Source organism: Oryzias latipes, chromosome 2 (assembly GCF_002234675.1).
Source record: "Oryzias latipes chromosome 2, ASM223467v1".
Lineage (NCBI taxonomy): Eukaryota > Metazoa > Chordata > Actinopteri > Beloniformes > Adrianichthyidae > Oryzias > Oryzias latipes.
The window spans coordinates 15,228,447-15,248,392 of record NC_019860.2 but is presented as its reverse complement, the minus strand read 5'-3'; the positions used below and the strand labels follow the sequence as shown (position 1 = coordinate 15,248,392).

The 19,946-nt window shown below is 40.5% G+C and overlaps 1 protein-coding gene across 16 annotated transcripts in view; it reads left to right on the top strand.

The window, feature by feature from the left end:
- Positions 1–19,946, top strand: part of LOC101167602 (dedicator of cytokinesis protein 9) — a 76,311-nt gene that overhangs the window by 43,863 nt on the left and 12,502 nt on the right. For 6 of the 16 annotated variants that reach the window (XM_023965140.1, XM_023965170.1, XM_023965155.1 and 3 more), the window contains exons 17-40: positions 30–95; positions 2,160–2,252; positions 2,395–2,506; positions 2,634–2,755; positions 3,904–3,990; positions 4,065–4,154; positions 4,222–4,337; positions 5,261–5,330; positions 5,413–5,538; positions 6,541–6,612; positions 7,133–7,279; positions 7,364–7,447; positions 7,526–7,637; positions 9,876–10,054; positions 10,980–11,253; positions 11,416–11,534; positions 13,343–13,445; positions 13,526–13,592; positions 15,585–15,632; positions 15,953–16,092; positions 16,231–16,346; positions 16,418–16,555; positions 17,967–18,149; positions 18,238–18,351. In XM_023965140.1, coding sequence (XP_023820908.1) covers positions 30–95; positions 2,160–2,252; positions 2,395–2,506; positions 2,634–2,755; positions 3,904–3,990; positions 4,065–4,154; positions 4,222–4,337; positions 5,261–5,330; positions 5,413–5,538; positions 6,541–6,612; positions 7,133–7,279; positions 7,364–7,447; positions 7,526–7,637; positions 9,876–10,054; positions 10,980–11,253; positions 11,416–11,534; positions 13,343–13,445; positions 13,526–13,592; positions 15,585–15,632; positions 15,953–16,092; positions 16,231–16,346; positions 16,418–16,555; positions 17,967–18,149; positions 18,238–18,351 — 2,778 coding nt within the window. Of the gene's footprint in view, positions 1–29; positions 96–2,159; positions 2,253–2,394; positions 2,507–2,633; positions 2,756–3,903; positions 3,991–4,064; positions 4,155–4,221; positions 4,338–5,260; positions 5,331–5,412; positions 5,539–6,540; positions 6,613–7,132; positions 7,280–7,363; positions 7,448–7,525; positions 7,638–9,875; positions 10,055–10,979; positions 11,254–11,415; positions 11,535–13,339; positions 13,446–13,525; positions 13,593–15,584; positions 15,633–15,952; positions 16,093–16,230; positions 16,347–16,417; positions 16,556–17,966; positions 18,150–18,237; positions 18,352–19,946 lie in introns of all 16 variants that reach the window. The other 10 variants (XM_023965141.1, XM_023965154.1, XM_023965162.1 and 7 more) reach the window with 4 other exon arrangements.

Genomic DNA, 19,946 nt, shown 5'->3' with positions numbered 1-19,946 from the left:
GCCTAATGCGGTTCCACTCTTGTCTTCAGGCGAGGAACATTGCTGTTTGTATTGAATTTAAGGAATCGGACGAAGAGGAAGCCCAACCGCTGAAGGTACATTCACACGCAATACGTTTTTATTCTTTTACATTTGCACAAGCTAGGGATTGAACTACAAACCAAAGGAAGGAGTGTATTTTTACATTTGCGGTCTTTTTTTAAGTACATCTTATACTTGCGGGTTTTCAAGTTTAAACCTCATCTGCTCAGATCTTGACTTACACTTTTTTTTTTAATATGTTTTGATTTTATCGTGTTTTACTTTTTGAACCTGTTGTTTTGAACCTTGGGTGTTTTGAAAGGCGGGTTTAAAAGAAATGTATTATTATTATTATTATTATTACACCTCATGGACTTTAGTACTATCGACAGTCTGAAATTTTTGACTTTAGATTTAAAAGAAGACAATCTAACAATCTTGATTTGACATTCAGTGGTTCTCACTTCAAGCTCAATAGTTTTGACTTTGGACCGAGTGTTTTGACTTTGTTCCTGGGAAATATGGTTGAGTCCTCAATCATGTTAACTTTGGACTGAGCAGTCTTAACTTTAGGCTGGTTATCTTGGCTTTGGAGTCGACAATCTTGACTTTAGTCTCAACGATCTTGAATTTAGATTGAGCAGTCTTCACTTTAAACAATTCTTTTCACTGTGGATCTAATAATCTTAATTTTAGACTGCTGGTGTCCTGGCCTTGGACTCGACTCCATTATCTTGACTCTAAACCAAGGTCTTGACCTTATATTAAACAATCTTGACTTTAAGATGAAGGGTCTTAATTTAAGATTTAAAGGGTAACACAACAGCACAGTTGGAGGCTGACTCCACTCTCCCCCCTGATTTGAAAAATAAAAAAGAGGGCGAGAGGAGGCGGGCTGAGCGGGGAAGGCTATTATATTGGAGCTACAGAGCATGAGGTGAAACTCCTGAAATTACAGGGGAAATCAGTTGATAAATAACAAAATTCATCTTTACTACCTCGTTTCAACCTCTAGGGGGCAGCACATAGACTGTAGTTTCGAGGAATTAGACAAGTTTAGTTTGAATTGTCAAAATTTTGGCTAGGGCCAACAGTCAGCCCTTTTAAATCCCCATTTGTACAGGTAGCCAAAAAAAATTGTTTTAACTGTTTAGGGAGTAAGTTTTGATTTTGGACCAAGTATTTTCAAGTTTACTGTTTTGACTGTGGATGTAACCTTACTTAAGACTCAAGGACCTTGACTTTAGACTGAACAGTCTTGACCTTAGACTCAACAGTTTTGACCTTCGACTTAACAGTTTTGGCTTTGGACTCAACGGTCTTGGCTTTGGATTCAACGTTCTTGACTTTGGATTCACCGGTCTTGACTTTGGACTCAACGGTCTTGGCTTTGGATTCAACGTTCTTGACTTTGGATTCAACGGTCTTGGCTTTTGATTCAACGTTTTTGACTTTGGACTCAACGGTCTTGGCTGTGGATTCAACGTCTTAGCCTTGGGTTCAACGTTCTTGGCTTTAGAGTCAATCGTCTTGACTTTAGACTTGACTGTCTAGGCTTTAGATTTAACGGTCTTTACTTTGGACTCAACGGTCTTTACTTTGGATTCAAAAGTCTTGACTTTGGACTCAATGGTCTTGGCTGTGGATTCAAAGACTTGGCCTTGGATTCAACTTTCTTGGCTTTAGAGTCAATCGTCTTGACTTTAGACTTAACTGTCTAGGCTTTAGACTCAACGGTCTTTACTTTGGACTCAACAGTCTTGACTTTGGACTCAACGGTCTTGACTTTGGACTCAACGGTCTTTACTTTGGACTCAACAGTCTTGACTTTGGACTCAACGGTCTTTACTTTGGACTCAACGGTCTTGACTTTGGACTCAACAGTCTTTACTTTGGACTCAACGGTCTTGACTTTGGACTCAACGGTCTTGACTTTGGACTCAACAGTCTTGACTTTGGACTCAATGGTCTTGATACGTGCCTTGTCAAGTAAAATGTTACTCTTTTTTTTTTCTCCTGTTTTAACAAGGTGTGTATGTGCACACGTATACATGCATGTCTCACATGTATAATTGCAACTCAGTCTGTTCCTTACTTTGGCTAATTTTTTTTTTTGGTTTTGTTTCACTTTGCTGCAGTGCATCTATGGTCGTCCCGGCAGGCCTTTGTTTACCAAGCAAGCATATGCAGCCGTCCTGCACCACCAACAAAACCCAGAGTTCTATGATGAGGTGCTTCCACCAATGTTTATAGACATTTTTGCACACGCATCAGAGGATTTAAACACCCGTGAAGGCTTTTTTTTTCATTTATGTGAGGATACCTGTTTAAAACTTTTGTCCAACCACAAGAAAACGTTTTTGTCATTCTTAGATAAAGATAGAGCTGCCCACTCAGCTGCATGAGAAACACCACCTTCTCTTCACCTTGTATCACGTCAGCTGTGATGGCAACAGCAAGAAGAAAGACCTGGTAGAGACTCCAGGTTGGCTGCCACTTTCCCTCTTACCTTTCATCTGCTCAAAACACTACAAAACTTATGCAAATATCTGTTTCTAAAATGGAATCCAATTAACCCAACAATCACATAGACTTACCTCTTCTGTCCTTAGTGGGTTCAGCTTGGCTGCCTTTGCTAAGGGATGGAGGCAGAATCATTGTGAATGAACAGCAGCTGTCTGTGGCTGCCCATCTTCCACCAGGGTACCTTAGCTCCCAGGATGGTTCCAACAAGGTAAAAGTGACATCAAAACAACAGTTTCTCAACAGCCGATGAGTCAGTTATGCGAGTTCTTAACACTTTCTGATACTAATACCTTGCTACGCTTTCTGAAGGCAAACACTTAAGTGTTTCCTTTGTATCTGTTCTTGATGCCTTTCATTAAAAAGAAGTAGAGATCCTATTAGTGGTGATTGGATTGGGAGCCTCCAGGGGTTTCAGGAGGTTCCAGCACTGATATGTCCTTGAAATGTGATGTTAAATCTTTTAAATCGGTCAGCAGCAACCCCACAGCTGGAGTCCTGTTTCTGCAGTTTGCTTGATCCGGTGCTAAGTGGTTTTCTGCTAATTTGACTGGACCTGCACGACAAAAGCAATTCTGCAGTTGGAGAGAGAGAACAAGTCAATGGGTTGTACAGGGGTTCAAATCCCACGCTAAACAACCATCGTGTTTTTGGTAAAACATCTAACCACCTCAAAAATAATTTATCTGTAAAGCTATGCACGATCAAGAACATGCCTTTTGTTCATGGTGTTCACACTGTATAAGCAGGGAGGGGCTTCCTCTTTTTTTTCTTTTTCTTCTGTTTATTAGCACATGTCCACCACTTGAGGCTTGGTGCGAAAGTTGAAGCAGTTCAAATCTTGCGAATTGGGCACAAAACGGAAATGGTTCAGTTCACCGCTAGCATCCTTGCGATGGTGAATATGGATCACTATCATGTCAGAAGAGTGGCCTTGCTTTATCTTTATCTGACTTTGGATTCAACCTTGATAAATAAATGCAGACGTTGTCAGTCTCGTTCCTGTGTTGAGTTGCTGATTGGTCAAAGTTTGATCTGGTTTAGCTAGCAACGCTTGTTTAATGGACACGCATATTGTACATAGAGCCCGAAAACGATCGTAAAAGTGGTCTAAGTATGAATGTAAGAGTTTTGAAGCTAGAAACACAAATTCACATTGGCTTTTCATCGGAAGTGGCCGCTTGAATGCGCGTTGCCAGGGACCGTACCGCTCAGTGGAAACAAAGCTTAAATGTCCAACTTTTATTGGAAATTACTTACCTCTTTAAGGTTCTTTTTGTTTTTTTCTCTTCTGTTGTCTACTTGACTTTGGTCCTGATTGGTATGATTTAAGAAAAAGAATGTTTGGTGTGATTGCAGCAGTCTGGCTCGGATATTAAGTGGGTAGATGGAGGGAAACCACTGTTCACAGTCTCAACCCATCTCGTCTCTACAGTTTACACTCAGGTACACGCACATACCTACTAATGTATCCGTTTAAAGCGTGAAAAATTGACTCCGACACAGTTTCTTTTCAACAGGATCAGCATTTGCACAATTTCTTCCACCACTGTCAAAGCGTGGAGATGTCGGAACAAGCTTTAGACGGGGGGCTTGTTAAATACCTGAAGGTAAAAACCCACGTTTTTTGCTCAGGATGTAATTGTCGTGTGTCTAATACTTGTCTTCACTTTTTAGAGCCTTCATGCAATGGTGAGTCACGTCATGGTCAACTTTCTGCCCACCATCCTCAACCAGCTGTTTTGTGTCCTTACTAGAGCGACTCACGAGGAAGTGGCGGTTAATGTTACCAAGTAAGTTGGACTTTGACCCCTTTAACCCCGCAGCTTCAGCGCCTAGTGTTGACATCCTTTTGACTACTGTAACTCTTCAACCACGTACACAATAAAACTATTCCAGCAGAGTCTTTCACAGAAAAAAGCAGCTTTTCAATGATATGCAACACTTTAAGCCGGTGCCAATACGCACATTTTGCGCTTATTGCACAGATAAAAATTGGTCAAACGTGAATTTACGTGATAAAAGTTGTAGTTCTTTTTACGAAATCTTCACAGATTTATCACGAATGAACCATGTTAAAACCACGAAAAGAAGTACGGATAAACCCCGCAAAGAACTTGTAGATCACACATGCGTCAATTACATAATTTTAACGTGATATGTGTGCTGTATATGCAGTGTAAAAGTTATACAGCGGTGGTACATGCGTGAAACGTCATTTAGACATACATGGAACGGCCGTGGAAAGCCACAAATTTGAGTATGCATCTCGCAAAAATCTCGCACAATTGCATAAGGTTTACGTAATAATTATGTATAAAATACGTAAAATGTGTGTAAACAAAATTCTTAACTGCCGAAAAATTTTGAAAAGCTCAAAACCGAATTCACGTAAATACCTGATGGATTACAGTGCAGAATGACGAACGCAAGAAACAATTAAAGGTGACGTTTATCGCACACAAATCACGAAAGACCGAAATTGTAGACGTGAAAAATGCAAAAAATGTACATAGTAGCTACAGAATGTGACACGGCCTTTACATTCGTAATGTGTTACGTATAAAATTCTTTGCATTAGAATCACCTTGATCACGTAAATGGTCATAAACGTTTGGTATGTCAAAGAGCATTATAGTAATTCAGAGTTATTCAGGTGTCTCTGATGACATCTAGAAAAATGTTTTGCCTGGATCCCTACATTTCTTTTTTTAAGGGTCATGGTCCACGTTGTGGCGCAGTGTCATGAAGAGGGGCTAGAGCATTACCTGCGATCTTACATTAAGGTCTGTTGTCGCGGATGCGTCATGAATGCGTCTGTAAAAGCTCCAATTCCTGACGCGGATCCCTCGCTGTCGCTCTTCACAGTTTGTGTTTAAGCCAGAACCTTTCTCCTCCACCTGTGTGAAAACGGTTCACGAGGAGCTGGCCAAAGCCATGACAACCATCCTCAAACCATCCACAGACTTTTTAACCAGCAACAAGATTCTGAAGGTAACCTCTATACAGCTGCTATCAACTTCTTTTATTTTAGCTGTTTTTTTATTTTTTACAATAATGAGTAATGTAATTTAGTGGTCTCCAACCCTTATCAGGCCATGGACTGGTTCAATGTCAGACACTATTTTTTACGGACCAGCCTGTACGAGGCTGAAGTGGGCGTCCTATCCTATTTTTTTGTTTAGCTTATTTCCTTTAACTTCTTAGGGAAAGTTCTTCATCCTTTGTAAAAAGAAATCTGCAGCTGGTTTAGCTTCATTTCTATGGTTTCATGTAGGAACCTATACAATGTGATATAGCTTTTCCCTTAAACCATAAATGTCACAGCAGGAGCTAAAATAAAAATCGGACGCCAACTTCAGGGTTGTCCATTTTTAAGGCGCAACGGATAAAAATAAAAAAACATAAAAAATCCAAAAGAAGGATCACTAAAACAGGTATTTTTTCTAGATATCAATAAACAAAAATACTCAATTTGAGCAATTTTATTAGCAACTTCCTCGTAACATTAGACAAGCGGTTGCTGAACATTATGCATTATTATAGTGTGTGGGAACAACTGTCGTGATAAATCCACATGTCAAACAAAGACTCCTAGTTTTTGTCTGTTGAAAGCAGAATTCTTTATTCCTATTCTGTTCCTTTATTGGCTCTTTTCTGCGAAAAGAAACTTTCCAAATACGTTTGTATTTCGGTAACTTAAAGTTTGGGTCGTTTTTTCCTTCTTTCTGTGTTTCGGTACCAACTGTCCTATGGACCAGGGTTGGGGACCACTGATTTGGAGCAGGGGTGTCAATCTCTGGGACTCTAGGGCGGCATCCTGCTGGTTTTCCAGAATTCCTGCCAATAAGAAGCTTCTATGGTTGGTTAGTTGGAAAACATGTAGGACACCGACCCTCGAGGCCTGGAGTTTGACACCTGTGATTTTAGAGGATAGTATATTTTCACATCAACTGTTGCTGCACATATGTTATGTCTCTTTTGTTGGCTTTGCAGCATTCCTGGTATTTCTTTGAAGCTCTGGTCAAGTCAATGGCCCATTTCCTCATCGAGAGCGGTAGGGTCAAGGTAGGTCTGTTGGGGTCTTTCGCTTAATTGCTTATGTGCTAAGTCACAACTGTCCTTAAGGGTGAATGCGGGGTTGTCTGCTGGCGAAAAATGGGCAAACCTGTACGGGACACGGACGTGACCTGCACAAAGTATCAAGGACTCAGATTTGGTAGACGGTTGGATGACGTCCCTTTTAATTCACGGAAGTGCCAGTTGTTTGAAAATTGCTCATGTAGGGGAAATGAATAATTGCGGTTTGTTTCGGGCCAGAAGTACACGACGCCAAGCATTTCACATACCAGAAAATAGCTGTAAAAGAAAAAGCCTGGGGCAAGATTCTCCAGATTTGCACCCCTTTGACATTTCGCACCAAACTTCTTCTAGCTGTAGGTGGCGGACATGCATTAGTAAACAGTAAAAAAACAGAAGAAGAAGAAGCCCCTCCCTGCTCGTCCAGTGTGAACACCAAGGGCCGAATGCTCGTCAAAGGCCCTAGTGTGTACATAACTTGAGGCTTATTGTGGTTTCCTGCCTCCAGCTCTCCAGGAACCAGCGTTTCTCCGCCTCCTACCACCACGCCGTGGAGACCCTGGTCAACATGCTAATGCCACACATCACTCAGAAGTACAAAGACAACCTCGACGCTTCCCGTAACGCCAACCACAGCCTGGCGGTTTTCATCAAGGTTCTCCTCCTCTTCCGTTTGCCTTAAACCTGTCTGATTGGTTTGGATTCAGGTTATCAAATGAATGAATGTTCATTTTTCCAGCGCTGCTTCACGTTCATGGACAGAGGCTTTGTGTTCAAGCAGATCAACAACTACATGAACTGCTTTGTGCCTGGAGATCCAAAGGTTTGCAAACTTTTAGAAATGAATTTGTCAAGGACCTAAAGCTTACACAAAACGCTGCTTCTCTGGTTCTCCTTCTAGACTTTATACGAGTTTAAGTTTGAGTTCCTGCGGGTGGTTTGCAGCCATGAGCACTACGTGCCTCTCAACCTGCCCATGCCCTTTGGGAAGGGCAGAATCCAGAGGTATCAAGGTGAGTGAAGGGGGGGTCGACCTGCTGGGGTAAAAAAGCAGTTCACAGCGACAGATCAACAAAACTGAAAAAATGAATTAGAACAAACGTTTGGAGGTTTTTGACTCATTTTTTTATACTCTTTTATCAAAATAAATCTTTTCCAGAGCTGGTCTTTTATCATATTCTCATCCACCTCACTTTACAGCCCCCAGAAAACAAACATCAGAAAAGACACTTATAAGATGATTCAACAATCCCTTAAAATAGATAAAGAGAAAAGAAATCTTCATTTTTACACTTATCTTGCAGATAAATAACGTTTTTTTTACCCAAAAGAATATTGTAAGGTGAATAAATTGAACCTTTTTTTTATTGCCTTGTAAACACACAGTTGAATCACACAAGAAAGAAGCAAAACAAAAACAAACAAAAATAAGAAATGCCTTGGCTTGCCTTGGCTCTGTAGGTTTTTTATAACATTATCCAAGTCCTTATAATGTCATTTTGTCGTTTGTCCATTTTTCCCTTTTTTTTGGACAAAGATCTTCTTGAGTTCTTATCCCATAACTCAACAAATCCATTACATGTATTTCCTACACAAATTGAATCATTTCAACATATTGAACAGTTGGATTTGTTAGTTATAATTGCAGTGTAGCGTTATAGAACGTATGGAATAGGGCTCAGATAGTCGCAATCTGCCCCCCAAAATTTGAGTACGAATATCTTATATATTAAATATCGTTATATGTAAATATAGTAGAGTGTAGAAAATTACAATTCAGGATGTTTATTGCTCTGAAATTCAGAATATTGTTGGATTTTCATTTCCTTAAAAAAAAGCCTTCAAAATAAAGTGTTGTGAAGCTTCCCATTTTCAAAGTAAAACAGTCGAGTTCTGAAAAAAAAAAAAGGTTTTGCTTAAACCAACAGTGTTTTACATTCTTTTAAATACGGTAACTCAAATACCACAATTCTTAGTGGATTCTGAAGTGAAGAAAAGCAGCTTTGCACCGATTTGCTACATTTTAGAACGTAAACCGTTGCAGGTCTTTCATGGAAAAACATTTTCAGTTTTTTTTTTTTATCCAAATCAGGAGTTATGTTTATGCTTTATGTTATTTATTTTACTGCTAAACTTAATCAGGAACAAATTTAATCTTGTTAAATATAACCAACACCATTTCTTTTTATCTAAATCTTTGTGTTTTTATCAGTTTTGTTGATTCTGATCTTCTGTTCCAAATAAAGGTATAAATGATGGTGATTTAATACATACAGTTAGAATTTGTATACATCCAGTAAAAAGACATACATAATGCAACTGAATAAAAATGTTATATAAAAAAAATTGCCATTTGATCTGTGAATCCAATCAAATTGTCACCTAGGCAACGATCCACAGACCTACTATGTAATCACAAAAATCTCACTATTCTAAAAAGATGTTTTTTCTTTAGCTATAAGAGAGAAAATCCGCCAGTGGAGTAAGTATAATGTCTTTGTAGGATTTATTTTTAATTTATTTATTTTTAAGCTTTTCCTGTCCAACATCTGAGCAAACAGATGAGAGCTGGAGGCTGATGGTGTTGGACATATTTTACTGTTAAAACTGGGGTTACGAATCTCCTGACTCACCAGATGTATACTTGAATAAACCTCTTTTGTAACTAAGACTAAACTTTATTTAAAAGTAATTATATTTTAACCATTTTTGTTGTTGTTAGACCGGACAGAAAAGAAGAGGGGGGGGTTAGGAGGGCGATTATAATTTATTCACAATAAATGATGTTGTTTGGCCCTTTTAAGACAATGTAATTTTGTAATAAAATTAAATAACACTCATATTTAGGTGTATTTGCTCAGCTAATTTGAAATATTTGGTCTTTCAAAGCACAAATTGTTTAAAAAAAAAGGGTTTTTCATCATAAATATAGGCATATTTATACCTACCTAAATATATCCTATTAAAGCACTACTACAAAAGTCCAGTTATTCTTCTTTTAGTCCAAAATCCTTCCTAAAGTAAGACCAGAATTAGTCATTTTAAGATAAATTTCTTTAAATGTAAAACTTTCCCTTAGAATTGAAGCAAATCTTTGTATTTTTTTTTTTTAAAGAGGTCCACTTCCAGGCGTTCACAAATAAAGTTTCTGCTTAAAAGTTTTATATAAATAACATGCAAGCCTTTAACTAATAAAGGGAAAACTGTGTTGTGTTGACACTTTGCAAGAAGCTAATGCTCCTCCGCTGCAGATCTCCAGCTGGACTACTCCCTGACCGATGACTTCTGCCGGAACCACTTCCTGGTGGGCTTGCTCCTGCGGGAGGTGGGAGCGGCGCTCCAGGAGTACCGAGAAGTCCGCCACATCGCCATCCAGGTCCTCAAAGGGCTGATGATCAAACATGCGTTCGACGACCGCTACGCCGCCAAAGTGAGTTTGTTTAAAAGCTCCAACGCACCAAAGTAAATATTTACAACAAATAACTTAAGAAAAGTTAGGAATCGGACAATTTTGGGAACAAAAAAAAGAACAACGGGAGGAGGGAAACGTTTTTTTGAGTGTTTTTCAGCTTTTAAATCAGTTCTTTTTTTTGATATATGATTGTTTTGGCTTCTCTAAAGTTTAAATAAAGTTGGTTTAGTACAGGAAATTACAGAAACGTTGTAAGAAGAATAGAGTTTACAAAGTAAAGGGGGCAAGCAAGAGCTCCTGGAGAAAAACCCAAACTTTTAAATGTGACATCTTTAAAAGTTTTTATTTTAATTTTAAAAGTAAAATAAATAAAAAAGGATTTAAAGTACTGGAGAGGAGGTCACTGAACAAGATCTTATCCATCATGGACAACCCAGACCATCCTCTCCACCCTGTTCTGGACAAACAGCAGAGCTCCTTCTCTAGGAGGCTCAGACAGCTCCCCTCCAAAACTTCCTTCCTACCAGAGACAATAACACTGTACAATAATTCACAGATAACTTTTGCACATTTTTCTTTTTTTGCACATTTTTGCTGGTACTGTCTGTAAATAGCTCTTTAAATTATACAACCTTATTTGTTTACATTCATGTTACATTCTTTTGTTTTTTATATTTTATTTTCTCTTATGTCTACTACTCTTCTTTTACTGCTACGGTAACAAACAAATTCCCCACGTGTGGGATCGATACAGGTTTTCTGATTCTGCTTTGAAATAAAAGTAAATATTTACCAAAAAAAAAACAATTTTGGAGACAAAAAAAGGAAAACTGAAGACAACTTTTTTTAAATGATTTTCAGCAGTTTTTTTTATTTTTATTTAGAGGTCAAGAAACCTCTCCAGACGTTTTTCTTGACCTTTGATCCTGTCTGACCTTTTCAGAGCCAGCAGGCCAGGCTGGCCACTCTCTACCTCCCACTGTTTGGCCTGCTGCAGGAAAATGTTCACAGACTCGACATTAAGGATTCGGCTCCGCCCAGCAGCCACAACGTAAGCCTGGACTGCCTGTGGACCAGACTTCCGTCGGGTGAGTCTAACTGGACTGGACTGTTTTGGCAGAACACGAGGGAGGACTCTCTGGGGATTCCCCAGAAACCCGGGAGCTGCATCGAAAACGCTCTGCACAAAGACGTGTTCGGGGTGATCTCCGGAACAGGTGAGCGCCCTCTTCTTCCTCCTCCTGACGAAGACCGAGCTGCAGCAGGAACGGATGTGAGCCGGAAGAAATCCAATGAAGTGCAGCTGTAAGCAGGTTTCGAGTCCTGACTGCAGGCGGCTGACAGCTTTCATTTTGCTTGCTCTTCCTCTTCTTCCTCAGCGTCTCCGCACAGCTCCACCCCCAATGTGAGCTCCGTTCACCACGCAGACTCCAGAGGATCCCTGGCCTCCACCGACTCTGGAAGCAGCCTCCTGGACAAGAACAGCTCTCTGGAGAAGGTAGACGGCAGAACTCCTCAGCTGTTCATGTAGGCAGTTAGCCAGCCTTTAAGGACCCACTCTGAGCCGTTTGAAAAGTCTCCAGAATCCCAAAATCAGAATTCTCCAGGACTTAGTGTCTGTTTTGTTGGACAAATCAGTGTGAAGCAAGCCCTCCCCATCGCTGAGAGCTCTCTGTTTACATGCTCTCCTGCTAGCTTACAGCCCCTCAGTGGGGACAAGTGGATACGTTAGAATGGAGTGAGGCAGGGAGCTTATGATTCCCAGAGCGTACTTTTTTTATGTAACAATTTTCGGAATTGTTTTTATCTGCTCCTGATTCGCAATGATTTGAATGAAGAAATACTCAGAAATGCAAATTAAAGCTGAATTTTCTTTAAATATGTCCTCCGCCGTTTTAGAAAAACGGCACTAGATGTTCAAAACACCCAAAAACATGATTTTCATCAGAGTGAGTCTTTAAAAAGGGTTACCAATCAGTACAAATATTATTATTGTAATTCTTGTGTTATTTTTTCCCAATATTTTGGTGTAGCAGACAAAATAAAACTAACCGCACTTCTGAAGCCTTTAATAATGCAAAAGCAACTTAATACATATTTTTATTTGCTAAAATGAAAAAAAAAAGATTTGTCCTCAATTTTTCTAATGTGATCCGATTAATCTTTGAGCATCGTGTACATTACATAAGGTCATCAAACTGGATAACTTTAGTAAAGCGTGGTTGACAAATTACTACATAGTTTTTTTCATTTATTTTCCAAAAACGATAATTCAGAACCAAAATTATTGAAAGAAAAGTTGGAATTTGATAATAAACTTTGATGTAATTTGTCAAATAAATCAATTTTATTTCACTCAAATCTAGTGTGAACTTTTTTGTTTGTTTCTTTCAAAATAAAAGACTGTTCAACTGCAAATAGTTATCAGTTAGTGAGATGAGGAGTTGATGCAGCCTGATGCCAAGGACAATATCATAGGGTATTAATTACTGTTGTAGAAGTAATGAAGTCATTTTATGAAATAAAAAAAGGGTACATCTTTAGGTCCTACATGTATAACTGATGACAAAACAGCCCTTCAAAATAAAAGGTTTCTGTATGTTGTCGCTTTAGGACTTGTTTATTTGCGTGTTGTTTACGTGTTTTGATTTTCCACCATCTGCACTCTTGGATGTCGACCCCCCTCCCTCTTCAGAAGTCCAACGCTCCTTCTCCCCGTCAGCTGGCCTTCCAGTTCCACCAAAACGAACGATTTTCAAGGAGGCACACTGTCAATGGGCCTCCGCTCCTGCTCCTCCACCCAAAGGAGGAGCGAGCTCCGCCCCCAAGCCGTGCCGCCAAGCGGGCCACGATGGACTTCTCCCTTCTTGCCGCGCCCCTGCCGGACCCCCTGTTGGACACTGGCAACAGGGGGAAGGCAGCAGACAGCAGTCTGGATGGGGAGACGCCCGCACAAGTACCCTTCGTGCCCCCCCCTCCCCTCCTCCTCCATCAGTTCTGGGTTATAGTTGTACAGAGTCGTAGTTCGGATCAATTTCTAAAACAACGTCACTAAACATGGGAGGACCTTCAGAGAAATCTGTACAATAATATCCAGAATTGTTCTTCTGAGTGTCCCACTTCAGGGAGTTAGGATGTTTCCATTTCCCTCCTAAAGTCTGCAGACTCTTCTTCTCCTCTTTCCGGCTGACATTTCTCTAAAGTGTGACTTCTCTGCAGTGTGCCCGAGCTGTTTTTTTTCTGCTGCTAAAAGCTTTTATTTTGTTGTTTCCTGTTTGTCTGTTGTCATCGTTGGGGGCTCAGCAGAACCAGAGCGCATCGGCTGTGCTGCGCGGCGACAAGCTGGACCGAGACGAGATCAAAAACCTCCTCATGTGCTTCCTGCACATCCTCAAGAGCATGTCGGAGGGTGAGCCTGCTGCAAGGTTGATGAGTGTTTCCATTTTGTTGTTGTTTTTTTGCTCAAAGCTCCACTTCTGTCCTCTGCAGAGGCGCTTTTTACTTACTGGAACAAAGCCTGTCCTTCAGAGTTAATGGACTACTTCACATTACTGGAGTGAGTACCGTCGGCACGGCTGACTTAAAAAAAGGATTTTCTTTTTACTTAAGCTAATTCTTTTTTTGTGAATACCTTCTGAGCTTCAACAACATTTGAAAGTCCAAAGTTTGATATATCTAGGTAGATATATATTTATCTTTTGTTGTTTTTGTTGTTGTGATTGCTTGAAATGAACCAATTCCAAATTCAAAATGTCCCACAAGCTGGTAACAATAGTACGACGGAGTTTTAGGGCCAGTTTACAGACAACATTTTTTCTTTTTATTAATTACAATTATAAAATCGTAAATATAAGAGAAAATAGTCATAACTGTTAATAATATGAGAATAAAGTTGTACATTTACGACTTTAAATCTCGGAAATTTACAAGAAAAAAGTCGCACAATTACGATTTTAAATCTCATATTCCTTTTTTTTTTTTTTTTTTTGGTTGTCCTAAAACTCCGTCGTACAATAATAATCTCCTAGTAGGTAAACAACAAAAGGGTCCCTAATATTAAAAAAATCAAACAAAAGACTTTTCTGTCTGTCAAACACCAGAGTTAAGATTAGTGAGATGATGGAAACACATTCACTTTGATGCAGACTCCTTTCCATTTATTTATTTTTCTTTAAATCCAATAAACCCAATAGGTTATATTAAGTTTATGGATGACAACCATGTTTTATTAGGAAGCAGCTGTTAGTTTGTTGCGGGGCTGGAATCATAAGTGAGTCTAAGCCCCGCCCCCGCCTCTCTCCCGCATCGCACGGTCATCGTAGCAGCAAGGTGACAGGATAGTGGGGGCGCCCTGACGCAAATTTAACTCATTTTACGCGGAAATGGGTGGTCTTAGTCTAGGGGATAAAAGGATTTTTTTTTTTTGGGCGCCCACGCGTCCCCTACGAGATTACCACTGACTCTGCCGGCCTTCACAGCTGCAGACACACGCGCCCTCCGTGTGCTTATGCTGCTCTCTTCCTTCTACCTGCTCGGTACTACCTGCGATGTTAAAGGCACCACGACACTCTGAGAACTAACTGATAGTTATTTTACAAAAACACAGAGAGCCGCAGCATTTTGGACCGTTAACTTAACCTCTTTCCGCCATCGTATAACTTTGGTAGCGTTCCTGAGCGTGCGCCCCGCGTACTGTCTGAACAACAGCCTCGCCCCCCGTGCACACAAATAGACAGACAGAACTCTCCTCTTCAGCGAGAATAGCGAAATGAATATAATCATTAATTAAAAGAAAATTGACTGACTTGTAGAGTTAAATATGGCAGATAAAGTTTATATCTAAGTTTATAGATCTAAAGGATACTGCGGTCTGAAGAATGTTGCTCAGGGGGTCATTCAATACCGGGGCGCGGTACCCATCCCTACCCTTAATACATATATCAAGTATAAAAATGTTCTTTTATTCTAAATTCAAGATGATTTTTTATGTTTCTTTCATTAAATATAAAACACATTTTTTATTTAGAAATTGCCAAACAGACTCTAATTTTTGTGGTCACCTGTTTCTCTGTGCTTTAGTGCATTTTTACTGGAAGAAATGTCTTAAAGTCCCACTCCGATCATCTTTTAATCTGTTCTCAAAGCGTTTCCAGTGGTTTTTAGTTATGTTAAAATCAAATCAAACTTTGTTTACTATGAGACCGTTTTTACTCAAAATCAAAAGCCTGTGTTGGACATATTTTCTGCAGAGCAACAGTAGTTCATTAGAAATTCACCTCCAAGTTGTGGACGGGACTGTTGGCAGGGAGCAACCCCGCCCCCCCTTCCCCTCCTTATTGCTGTTGACACGCTCTCCCACTTGCATTTTCGATGTCACAATTTTAATTCACGATTTAAATAAAGGAATACTCAGAAATGTAATTTTCCTAATATATTTGTCCTTCATTATCAGAAACAATCCACACGATCATGTTAAAAAAAACCAAAAGCACCATTTTTATCTGAGAACAAGTCCCGATAACCTCTCATGGATGCGCTCCTCCTGCAGGATCTGCCTCCACCAGTTCAGATACATGGGGAAGAGGTTCATCTCCAGGTAGGGTCTTCCTCGTCCCATCAACCCTTTCCTTCTATTTACCCCTCTGTAATATGACTGACGGCTGCACGGACATGCTGTTAACCTTGGGCTTCCGCTTTGTTCCCTTATCTAACTCTGCTGGCTCGTTGTTTTGTGAGTAACGGTGCGGCTTAAGGCCCCTCCTGCATTGGTAAGACACTCCAACCTGCTGAAATAACTGCACGTCTCTGAGTTATTAACCTGCTGCGTTTTACTGATTAAATCAAATGATTTATTTGAATGAATTGTATTTTGTCTCGTAAAAAAACTGCTCTTACAGGTTTCTGATTCTCCAACAGGAGCCAGGAGAGCGGCGGGCCTGCGGCTGCAGACAGGAAGTCTCTCACTCTGCCTGTTTCTCGCAACAGAAGCGGGATGCTGCACGCTCGCCTGCAGCAGCTGGGGGGTCTGGACAGCAGCGCTCACACCATCAACAACAGTACGCTCACCATCATAAACCGCTTCTGCTGCTTTCACGCACACGTGGCTCATTCAAGGAAATGACACTGCACTGACCTCTAGTGGTGGTGGTGAACGCTGCATGAACAGATCTCAAGCTGCGGTTTTGTGCTCCCAGTGTACACCCATTCGGAAGCAGATGTGAACAGCTGGTGTCTGCTGGAGGCCAACGTGTCGACAGAGGTCTGCCTGACGGTTCTGGACACCCTGAGCGTCTTCATCATGGGGTTCAAGGTTGGAGCTACAACCGACAAACACACCAAACACACACGGCCGTTACTCTGAACCCCCCCCTGTGTTTTCAGACCCAGCTGACCTCGGATCTCGGTCACAACCCGCTGATGAAGAAGGTTTTCCAGGTGCACCTGTGCTTCCTGCAGATCCCTCAGTCGGAGGTGGCCCTCAAACAAGTCTTCACATCACTCAGGACCTTTATTTACAAGGTGAAATAAGTTAAGAAGTTAAGTTTTCGGACTACGGGTCGCTCCAGAGTAGAAGTCCCAGCTTTAAAAAAATAAAATCATTATAAAAAATGTAAAATATAAGGCACAGTGGAGCATAATCCTACATTCATACCCGACTGGAAAAATGCACGTTAAAGGGCGCACTGCCGATGTAAAAGCATGCAAACGCGCATAAATGCCCGTTCCGAGCTTCCACATTTATAACTACACACGTTTTTACAGCCATTTTGACGCTCTACGTGCAAAACTTGCCGCCATTGTGGGATTCACAAAGTCATCATTCATTCGTTCATTGAATGTGCGTCAAACGTTAAACCCGTTGAACTTTGACCAATCAGAGACTGGGATTCGGTAACGGCGTAGGGATAGCATCCTTTCCAGAACACAGAAGTGCCAACCGTTTAAAAAATTGATCATAGGGGGGAGAAATGAATAATTGCAGTTCCTGCCCGGCCAGAATTATACGACACCAAGTCTTTTCGTGTATCAGAATAAAGGTGCGAAAGATAAATTCTGGAGCAGGATTCCTAAGATCCATGTGACCCTTTTGAAAAAGTTCAGCTGCACTAAAGCCGAACTCGATTGACGCAATCCTTTTTTTTGATGCGTGTCAAATTGGATGGTTGTGTTCCTAAAGTAGATGCTCCCGTCGCGCGTGGGAGGAGCTACCATACAGTTCTAAGCCCCATCGCTACATGAAAGCATTGACTGTATATCTCATTTACAATGCGTGAAAGACACGGTGACATTGAGACATCAGGTTTATTTCTTTTGAAGAGCATTGGTAAATGTAGGAGCCATAATAAAGGTGGCACAGGTGAAGCGCTGCATCATCAGCCAGGTTGTGGGTGTGGCACGAATTTTGAAAGGTGCTCACTGACTCACCAGGCCATCCAGACGTTTGAACTTATTATTGGGACGCGCAGCATATTATTTTATTTATTTTGGACGAGGTTTTTACTTTCAGCAGGATCATGGTCTGAATGACGGCGCTTTCAGCAGTATTTCCATGTTTCTGTAAGCTAGTTTGATGGCTTGCTGCCCTGCATTAGTGCGAGGAAGGAAAACATAAAAACAAGAATAGTAATGTCTCGATGCAAATAAGAACAAAAATATCATCAAACTCAGGTGGATGAGCTATCGGATTGTCCTCCATGATTGTTTTGGACGACGCTTCTTCTTCTGCGCTGCTGTCAGCAGCAGATACTGATACACACACCTGCAGAGCCCTCTAGTGGTTGTTGGGAAGGAAGTATTGAATAAGTATTGAATAAGTGCAAAAAAAAAAAGTGACTTATACACCAAAAATACGGTATTCCTTAAAAACTATGTACGAAGTTGACATTTTTTGGCTTCTGTAACGGACTAGGATTTTTTTTCCGTCTTCCAGTTCCCGTGTACGTTCTTCGACGGTCGCGCCGACATGTGCGCCTGTCTCTGCTATGAAATCCTCAAGTGCTGCAACTCCAAGCTGAGCTCCATCCGCGGCGATGCCGCCCACCTCCTCTACTTCCTCATGAAGAGCAACTTCGACTACACCGGCCGCAGGTCCTTCGTCCGGACTCACCTGCAGGTATGACCAGCTACCCGAGTCGGTCCACGCTGCCACTTTTGGGCTAAAGCACACTAAACGTTTGTGGTATAACCCAACTCTATCTCAGGTGGTGATCGCCGTCAGTCAGCTGATTGCTGATGTCATCGGAATTGGGAGCACGCGCTTCCAGCAGTCTCTGTCGATCGTCAACAACTGTGCCAACAGCGACAAGAACATAAAGGTGAGGGCCGTAATTTCAATACAGGATATCGCTTCAATCCAAGCTTTCGGACTCAGAAAAACCTGCTGCCATCTCATGAAAATCCCTGGAGGATTCATCCAGGAAGTCATAGAAGAAGCAGACAGCAACACGGCGCCCTGACATCATTAGCCCGAGCCGGAGGTTCACGTCTCGTCCCCCTCCGCATTTCTGTCGGAAACTACTCTTTGTTTGGTCCGTTCAAGCCTAAAAGTTACTATTTCATTCCGCTTTAGGTGTTAACATCGGAGATGTCTCTATCAAAGCCTGATTTGCTCTGGTCATCGCATTCTGTCACGGAAAAAAGGAACACTTTGACAGAGATGCCAACCAAGCTGCTGTTTTTCCACGACAGAATACGCCGATTCACGTCGAATGTGTTAAGGGTCAAAAGGTTACTTACGGTTGGTGATAGAATGTAAAGACCGTACACAATCCATTTTGCAAATCAAAACACTTTTTGTTTCTGTCCGTCTTTGAAAAGAATGAAACAATGACAGTTTTTGCCCCATTTTCAGGTCATGTTTGCACACTCAACCTTTTATTCACATTAAAAATGTATGGGAGAATTCAAAAGACACATGGACACTTCTCTAATTTGTAAAATGAGAGAAAATAACAAATAGAACACAAGACCAGTCCCACATTTTACAAAATCATCGTATTTATCCCCCAAACCTTTGGATGAATAATCTTTGAACTGATGAGCCAAAAGAACACAATATTTTAGAAAAGAGCATCATAGAAACAAATAAAGCATGGTGGCGGTGGTGTAATGGTCTGGGACTACACTGAAAAAAATGTCTTTCTAAAAACGAGCTAAAAAATGTTGAACATTCTGATTTTTTTTCTTGTTAGAAATGAGAAATAATTGCCATTAGTAGAATTGGTCCTTGGAAGATTTATTCAATTAAGTTATGACATCATAAGCTACATGTAGTCCTAAAATTAGCTATAAATATTTTTATGTAAGTATGTCGCTTTGTGTTATGTTTTTAAATAAGCATAAAAAAATGCATTTATTCACATACGTATACTGTATGCTTATGCTTTCCCCCCAAAAATATCATATTTTAGGCGCAACAAAAGACCAGCTATCCTCATTTTTACACCAGTTAATTAAAATAAGACAAGAATGAAACATTTTAAGATAAAGTTCTCAAAATTATGTGTAAATTGTGAGTCAAAAAACTAGTTTCATGAGAAATGTTGCTTGACCCAACAAGAACTTCAAGATTTAGTGTCTTAAAACAAATCAATACATAATACTGAAAAGTTACAAGTTAGTTTTGTCTCATATCAAGAATTAAAAATATATTTCAACTAGAAACCTGACAAAAATACTTTGATATTTTGTGTGTTTTAATTGATTTAAAAAGGAATCGATGTCCAATAACATCCAATTTGTCAAAAGGCAAAGTCATACCGTTATTTGACAACCCCAAGTTTTTTGGATTCTGCTGCAGAGCTGTGATCCCCAGCAAGATTTGCACTCGTGTTGCCATGGAAACGTAGAAATCCGCGATGGTAGTGGAGAATATTCACTTCAACCATGACAAGTAGTGCCACATGTGTGC